The sequence below is a fragment of the Lolium rigidum genome, chromosome 4, assembly GCF_022539505.1.
Source record: "Lolium rigidum isolate FL_2022 chromosome 4, APGP_CSIRO_Lrig_0.1, whole genome shotgun sequence".
NCBI classification, from domain to species: domain Eukaryota; kingdom Viridiplantae; phylum Streptophyta; class Magnoliopsida; order Poales; family Poaceae; genus Lolium; species Lolium rigidum.
In genome coordinates, this window is record NC_061511.1 from 147,645,775 (window position 1) to 147,654,619 (window position 8,845).

General features: G+C 43.7%; 1 protein-coding gene across 1 annotated transcript; it reads right to left on the bottom strand.

Moving 5' to 3' along the window:
• Positions 1-519: 519 nt before the first annotated feature.
• On the bottom strand, positions 520-5,612 carry LOC124705929 (probable serine protease EDA2). The gene is made up of 14 exons (XM_047237612.1): positions 5,339-5,612; positions 4,517-4,642; positions 4,220-4,375; positions 3,890-4,072; positions 3,679-3,795; positions 2,999-3,052; positions 2,849-2,920; positions 2,493-2,598; positions 2,246-2,342; positions 1,884-1,978; positions 1,537-1,611; positions 1,304-1,387; positions 1,044-1,142; positions 520-867 (listed from the first exon to the last, which is right to left on the bottom strand). Exons 1-14 carry the CDS (start codon positions 5,552-5,554, stop codon positions 815-817), a joined length of 1,533 nt encoding a protein of 510 aa, XP_047093568.1. The 5' UTR covers positions 5,555-5,612; the 3' UTR covers positions 520-814.
• Positions 5,613-8,845: the final 3,233 nt, after the last annotated feature.

The following is an 8,845-nucleotide window of genomic DNA, read 5'->3' on the forward strand; positions in this document are numbered from 1 at the left end:
ACTGCTGTTTTGTACCTGTATATGAAGAACACATATTCCAGCAGTGGAACCCACGCAAAAATCTAGACCAATCAGAAGCTAACTTGGCGTTCACTCTCAAGAAAAACTTCGTTTTAATTATACCTATTAAAATCTTTGCATTCTTTTGACTACTACCAATTAACTCCATATTGTTCCGTGGGAGCTGGGCATCGCTTCTTTTTTTTAGAAAGAAAGAACACGGGGGGCAACGTCCACGTCCATCCATTCAAAAGATTTTTGTTCAATCATCTACGTCCAATCCGGTGCACGGCAATCGTATTTTCTTTCTTCTTATCTTATAATATAAAGGCCAACGACAGGGATGCCTGAGTACCAATCAGGCGATCACCAACCAGTCCACCAGCCTTCCAGTTCCAGATAATTCAACCTGTTGCCAAAGAAGTGCGTCTTGCTCTGGCATCCGGCATGGCTGTGACCAAGCCCCTTTGGCACCAAAACAAACGACACACTCGTGTGTCATGCTACACAAAGCAACGATAAAATGTCACCGGAGCTCTCTCATATGTTCAGATATTTTCAAGCTCAGCAGCATCGATTATGTTTGGTGAGCAATTCACTTACATTTACATATATCATTATATTCTCCGCAAGTACAAACTAACATCCCTGCCCATAATATAAACCAAGATTTTGCGGCCACGGTGACATAGTTGTGTCAAGCGGGAGAATGCTTGAAACCATGCGGACGCCCCTGACTCCGGGGGACACTTATCTACCTGTATTATTTGCATTAGTAACAGCAATACCATGCTTGTCCGCTTTGCGCAGGTGATCAGTAAGTAGATATGCTCCATCTACTCCCCTGCGACGTCTCACTGCCATGCCCTGAAATGTATAGACATAGTACCGATGTCAGGGACAAGAGAAAATTAAAAATGTCGACTCAATTGCAGGTGTGACCAGCTGGCCCTTCAGTAACGCTCGGGTAGCTAGAAAATGTTATGAATCGTCCAAATAAAATTATTCCACTTGTACTATAGCTGTAGAACCCAAATTCTGACCTTGTTCTTGGCATTCTGACAACCACAAGTCAATGTGATCGACGATCTGCTTTCGTACTTTGTTGAGAGCTTCCGGAGGTGAGCATTTGGATGAATCACCTGACAAACAAAGAATACAAACAGCTCTTACGTTTAATCAATTGCAATTTAAAAAATTACATGTTGGATGTAATCTAATTCTACGCTAGGCAAAAAATGACAAGTTACTATCCTGAAGAGGCTTTCTCCTGGAATGAAAGAAAATGAAAGACTGAACCTACCTTCAATATTTGATGGTGCTTGAGGGCATCCAGAAAGATCACTGCAATGTCCGCAGTTGCTGCATTCAATTAAGTATGATGGCACTGCACAAATTCGAAAACCTCTATAAGAATGCTAACGTCATTAGAAAATAATCTCTTCAACCTTGCTCATAGTTGAAACATAGTTTGTTCTCTTAAAAGTTAAGATGATGGAAATATTCGAAATGGTACGAAGGACTGCACATCCTTACTTTCTTTTGATGATTTCTGCTTAGAAGCATGACGCCATGGGTCTTGAGAGCCATTTGCAAAAACAATTTTAGAACCTGCAGGGGTGTAATATACGTTTTGAGAAAATCCAGGGATGTCTGACAAGCAATATAGTGTTTAATCTCAACGAAACCGTAAATTTCAATTTTGAAGAATTTTGCCTGAAGCACTACACAAAAAGTAAAATGGCACAGGCATGTGGTGGTCTACCGTAATGGCATCCATGGATGCCTTCATTAGATGAATTTCACAATTAAATAGAGAGATAGAAAGAACTGTAACACCAAAACAGGCAACAGGATCAAAGCTAGTTAGTCAAAGGGCACACCTGCAATTCCTGTGCCTCCATAGTATAAGTTTGTCATGGACACATCAGGGTAAACTCCTTCCCCAAAAACATTTCTGCACAAGTCCAAATGGTACCTACGAACAAAAAGAACCACAAGGACACGGAAGTGAACCCATAGTCTATAAACATAATCACATTTTTTAAAAGACAAGATCATAAAAGGCAGATCCTATGAAGAAGATATTACTGCTTTCAACATATGATGATTTGATGGTTAAAATGCATAATGTTTTTCAGATCATGAAAAATGCAACTTGTTGCAGAAGCAAGCAGGGTGATAGCTAAGGGAAAGGGTGCTTGGTACAGAGACACGAAACATGAGGAAAGGTATTTGTAGCAACCTAGTATCAAGCTTCGCAGAACGGATGCTATCATTTTTTGGTGCCACTTGGAAAAATGAAACCTCGCTGCAAACTTGGTACCACCACAATCTATATGCTACACAGAATCAATATTCAACAGTTAAACGCATGGTATATAATAGAACATCTGGATAGCATTAACACTATCTAATACATATGCACAGTGTTTCATTAAGAACTCTCGATGTAATATATCGTAATACTGAATGTTGAGGCAAGCATTTACAAGATTCAGCAGGAGTTGTGTTCTTCAAATACTGTTGATCATATGATGCAACTGATGCCCCAAATGTCCCAATGTAATACTTGTTCACGTAATGAGCAAATGCTTCCTGCACAGAAAAAAGATGTTAGCAAATGCCAGATTTACCAGAAAGTTATGGTAGCACGAGTAAAATAAGAGTTAAAAATTAAGATCCACAATGAAGTGTTACATGTTAAGTAATAACACAGACGCACTTTTAAGAAACAATCTTCGCAAATTGGCCCCTTTAATTTTATCTTAGCAGTTTATCCAGAGGATATATTCCTCAATTACTAACAGGAATATACATTGTTTTTTCAAATGACCGTAGTACTTACCACCAAATCTGTACCATTCTTCTTTGCCTCAACTAGCGGGGAGCACAGAACATCAGGATTGCCATATTGGAACTGCAAATGGCAAAGGTTTTCAACACAACAACCATGCCTATTAGACAATATAGTTAGAAAAATGGTCACTGAGCATACCGCAATAGCTGCAGCGTCTGCCAGTAGGTAAAGGAAGTCACCATCATTTCCTAACTGCAAGGTACGAAATAAATTGATGGATAAATATAGGACAGCAAATGTGTTGATAATATCACATGAACATTTATGCCATCCAAAAGGAACAGTCGAACCTGTCAACAGCCATTGGTAGTGCACAAATCGTTTAAACTATTATGTTTCAATTCCCACATATATGACATTTCAATTAATTTTTTGTTCCGAGAAAATATAGAAGAAATAAGAGTATCAATAGGATAGATAGGTCAGAGATATCAAAAATAAAAACGAAGCCATAGGGTTGCAATACTAAATAAGAATCCTACAAAATGTTTACTGGTTTAGTATACTTCCAGCACCTATGTGAAAAAGCCCAAACTCCACCAGAGTATGGCATGGCCTCTGACGAAGTTGCACAGTCAGGACACATTAATAGTCTTTATGGAAAATCATGATTTTTATGACCACTACTGTGTGACTCAAGTTAGCACTGGACACGTGTACAGTTTTCCCCTTTCAAGTTGTTACATAATGAAACACCTGATACTTTGGCAAAGACCGTTTAGTAGCGGCAAACTCCTAAAGACTGAAGTCGTTGCATATCACATAGGACTCATAAGCTGTCAAAGAAAAATAAATCACTTCATGCTGCACAAAATTACCGTTGCTGCTCCGAACTGTTGTTTCACCGAGTTGCTGCCAGCCTGAAGTTGTCCATCAACAAGTCTTGTTGTTTCTTGAAGCGCTGCTTTGCATTCTGGACCAGCTGACTCCCCAATCTCCATAAGTGTAAATTGTAAAGAAGTGAACTTTAGGTACAAGCCACAATGCCGTAACTTAATCACGCAAACCAGCATGTACACCTGTACTAACCTGTTTGTCGAAGTCAGTAAAGTTGTAAACAGCAAGAACAACTCCTGAACTTGCAAGACTTCCACATGTCAAGTGAGGAAATTTCAATCGGAACCAAGCACTGAGTGCTCCAGCGTACGACCCTCCAAACACAAACCAAGGATTGTCTGCTCCTGTGCGATTGTACTTTGCATTCAATTTTTCCTATACACAACAGAAAGATAAGCTCAGAGAAGAACAACAATTTTATTTTAGAAATAGCAACTTGTGTATTCAATGGAGCTCTAGCCTAATATAAGACCATGTACAGGTGTTGTATAAGGATACCGAAAAAAAATACCACAAGCACACCTGATAATACTGGCGGAAAACGGCCAGATCAAACAAAGCCTGCTTTGATGACAAGAACCTTAGATTTTCCGTCGTCAAACTATCAAAAGGGGAACTCTTTCCATAATACCGATGCTCAGGAGAAACCAAAGCAGCGCCAAACTTCTTCGCAATCACCTACGTATACATTAATCCAACCCACAAGTATGTTCTCGGTAAGAGACGGAGTTACAGGATGAAATGCAATGGGCACAATGCAACAAATAATGTGTAATTATTCCACAATATAGTTGCGGCCATGTACTAATATAAACTCACAGCTAAGTAGTTGTTAGAAATCCCACTGCATGAAGCTTCTCCGCATATATATAAGAAGACCGGCCCATTTGGAGCGCGATGGTAATCAAGAAATTCGTAGTACCGCAGCTTGAATTGCCGATGATCCTGCGTAGTAAGAACAACATAAATCGCAGGCTAGTGCACACAAAATAAACTACAACTGAGCATTCCCCCACCGGCCCACCAGGCAAGAGCAACATAGTATCTGCCTATCTAAAACCATGTGCTTTGCTATTATCAAGTAAATTCTTATGTCATTGAAGTCGCCGCCAATGTAATGAGTCCACCAGGATCACAAATTTGAAATTTTCTCGAATCCAGATAAAGCCTGCACGGTCACACAATGCTTACAAGGAGATCAAGTTTTACAGGGGTGGCCAGGAAACAAGGGGCATCTGGCCCAACACTAACTTATTGTTCTTCTTTTGCAGGGGACACCCGATCTATTAGATTCGATCTGAGATGTCAAGTGCAGCTCAGCAGCTGGAGCCTACTTTGGTAGCCCGGTTCATGGCAGCCTAACTGATGCGAGTCAGTAAATGGCGTTACCAGAAAAGGAAAGTGGCTCCCGCGGAATAAATGAAGAAATCTAGCGATTTTTCGGCATTATGAAATTCACAGATTTGTCATTTCTCCCAGTTCCCCACGTCCCCATACTCCCGGATGACTGTTTAACACATATATTCCCCAGAACAGATAAAGGTGTCAGATTTGCTCATAAAAAATTCGCTGAACAGAAATTCCCACGGCACGGAGCAACTCCCTGAAGAAACGGACAGAGAATCGGAGAGGGTACTTAACGGTGGGGGAGAAGTGGTCGAGGGTTTGGCTCATCCAGTGCTCCTCCCGCGTCAGGTACCTGTTGGGGGCGGCGCCCAGCTGCCCGCTGCCGGCCCCCGGCGGCGGCAGCCAGAGCCCGACGCCCTCGGCGCCGCGCGCGAGGAGCAGGAGCAGCAGGAGGAGTGGAGCGACGGCGAGGCAGGCGGTGGCGCGGGCGGCGCGAGCTCCGGACCCCATCGCCGGTTAGCTGATTTTGCAAGCGAAGCAAATCCCTCCGCGAGCTTCTCGATTCTGAGGAGTGGTCGCACGTTTTCCTTTCCCATTTACAGACGGAAGTGAGGTAACGGCTTATGCACGAGATTTCCGCGCAGTCGTTTCTGTGGGCTGTGGGCCACCACTGGGCTCTATAAGTGGGCTGATCTTGGGCCAGCCGTGTTGTCAAGTCACTAGGCAAATGCAGAGTAAGCTCAAAAAAAAAGACTAGGCAAATGCAGAGGGTGGGCCGATCCGCGATATCCCCACTCGTTGGCGCTCCCCACGCCCAAATCCGGCGAAATTTTCGTTCGGTGGAGGAAGATTTGGCGTGGGGAGTAGTAGTTTCCCAGCCGCGTGCCCAGGCGAAGTCGACGATGCGAATTTAAAAAACGGAAACTTGACAAACTACGGCTAAAAACGGGTGAATATAGACTAAATTTAATGATATTTATTACATTACGGGAGGAGTTCATACATAGAGGCCGACTTCGACTATATTTCGAATTCGGCTAGGGGAATTCAAACGCTAATTTTAAAACACGGCGCTCTACATGCCGAAATGGCGGTAGAACACCGTGTAGTCGCCGCCGTCGTCGTCGGAGCCGTCGTCGTTGGCCTTCGGCCGCGCGGCCCGGCCGCTCGCTGCCTCGGCCGGCGTCTCCCCACCCCGGGGATGGCTTGTACCGGTCGTCGTCGGAGGACTCGAGGTCGACGACGGGGACAGGCGACGCCGGATGGAGGTGTCGCGAGACGGCGGTACCGCGCGACATCGTCGTTGGCGGTTGGAGCGGCGCGGGCGGCGAGTTGGCGTGCGGCGGCCAGGTCCAGCAGACGCCGCTGCTGCTCCGCCTCCTGGCGCTCCCAGTCGCGCCTGGCCCAGTCCAGTGCGGCGTCGTCCGCGCGCTTCTCCTCCTCCATGTCGTGCAGCGAGGTGCCCCTCCCACGCGTGGAGCGACCGGCGGGGGAAGCCGTTGTTGGCTGCGCCGTCGTCGTCGTAGAACGCCATCTTGAGAGTAGAGGGAGAGTGGAGGGAGAGTGGAGCACGGGGTACGCCTAGCGGCGAGCGGACCGGCGTATATAGGCGTGGCTGGCGCGGGGACTAAATGCCGCGTGGATTGCGACGCGTCCGCGGCGAGCTGACCGGCGGCAGCCTTTAGTGCGCGCGGAAGACGATGCGTGCGCGGAAGACGACGACATTAACTCACCGCGTGGCCGGCGAATGCGGACCGGCGGCAGTGCTTTACGGCGCGCGGAAGACGATGCGATGAGGACGACGATTGGTTTCTCTCGCCGACAAGTTGGGGCCACCGGACGCGCGGGAAGTTTCCTCGCCGTTTCGCGCGCTTTCGTTTCGTCCGGAGTCCCCGAGCGCTCCCGGGGGCCGGGGATGGCGTGGGATCGCCGGATGAATTTAGGCCCAAATCCGGACGAAAACGAGGAACCGGGGGCGCGACTGGGCCGAATTACGCCGTCCGGATGGAAAAAACGCTCGCCGGGGGTCTCGTCGGGGGGACGAGTGGAGATGCTCTTACCACAGTCCACAACTATGCCAAAATTGTCCTAAGTTTGTTATAAGTTTTTTTTTTGAAACAAGTCAAAAGATTTATCATTTTCATCGATTAAGAGGTTTCATAAGGTCTTACAAACCACTTACGTGGCCACAATAGTTTGTCCTAAGAGTTCTAAAATAAGTGACTTAATTTCTTTTAGATACAGATGTACATATACACTAAATATATCCATATCTACACAAAGTTAAGTCACTTAATTTAGAATGCACAGAGTATCTTAGTTTCAACATGGTTAGAGAAAAATACACCCACTTCTTACATATACCACACCAATTTAGTTCTATTAGATCTATTATACAATATGCTATTATAGAGATTTGATGTCACGGATATTGATGCATTTCTTATAATTTTGGCAGGCGTAAATGCATTTGACTCAAAATAAACCTAAAACTTTAATTATTTTGTAAGAAAAGAAGTGCACCAATGGCAGGCGCAATGTTTATTTGCGAAATTAATACGACCAAGAGCCGAGATCGAGAAATGTTTATTTGCTAAGTTAATGTGTTGCTGTGGCTTTGTTACCTCTTTTTTTTTTTTTTTTTGAAATGGATCTCATTGAACAAAACACTTGTGCATATTCATGTCGCTTGAAGATACTACCAACATGTTGCAGTGTTCGGTAAAATGTGTGCAGGTTTCAACACGTATTTGCTTTCAGAGTTTTCCACGCCCAGATGTTCTTCATACTCCCTTCCTTTCATAAAACAAGACCTATAAATTAGCTAGAAGTCAACATACACTAAGTTTAAATATTAAATGGACATAAACGTGAACAACCACGATACCAAATCTATATCAACAGATTTACCATAAAATATATGCATGCGATGTATTTATTCACCGTTGTAGGTATCGATATTGTCAGCTATATGTTTTGTCAAATTTAGAGCATATTGATTTTTAACTAAATTTATGAGTCTTGTTTTATGGAATGGGGGCAGGGGCGGACACAGAGGGTGGGCCTAGTGGGCCGTGACCCACTCAAAAAATTGTGGAAAAGAATTTCTACCCCTATCTTGAGAAATATTGGCAATATATATTACTAATTTGAAAAAAATATTATAATTGGGGAGAGCAAAAAAGAATTGAGGCGTGCCCACCTCTATTTGTTTCCTGCCTCCGCCACTGAATGGAGGACGTATCTTTGCGGTGTTTTGTTCCTCTTATTCTTTGAAAATACGTTGTGTGTAGGGGTACTCCTGATCCCGAGTTCAGAACTTGCACAAAACATCGGAAACCCACTTTTGATCATGGGAGCATATGCTCCTGCTACCAGATCAAACATTTTAAAATGTCAGAAAAAATCCGATCAAAAAATTTGGAAGTACATCTTGACAATCTATGTGCACATGCCAAATTTCGAGGAAAACTGATATTTTTTCAGTTCTACATAAAAAAAGACAAGAAAATGTCTCTTGAAGAGCTCTTTTTAGCACTGAATTTTGTCTTTTTACATACGACATAAAAAATGTTAGTTTGTCATGAAACAACTTTGCGAGCACATAGGTGTACACCAAACATTTTTGTCTAACATTTTTGACATTTAAAATACGTTTAAAACTCATTTTAAAAAATAGGAGCATATGCAGGTGGGTGCAAAAAGGCATCATCCCCCAAAACATGCATTTTATAAGTTCTATAAAATTTTAAGATAAATCATGCACATAGCCTTGATACTTACTGGTACCAATTTATAGGG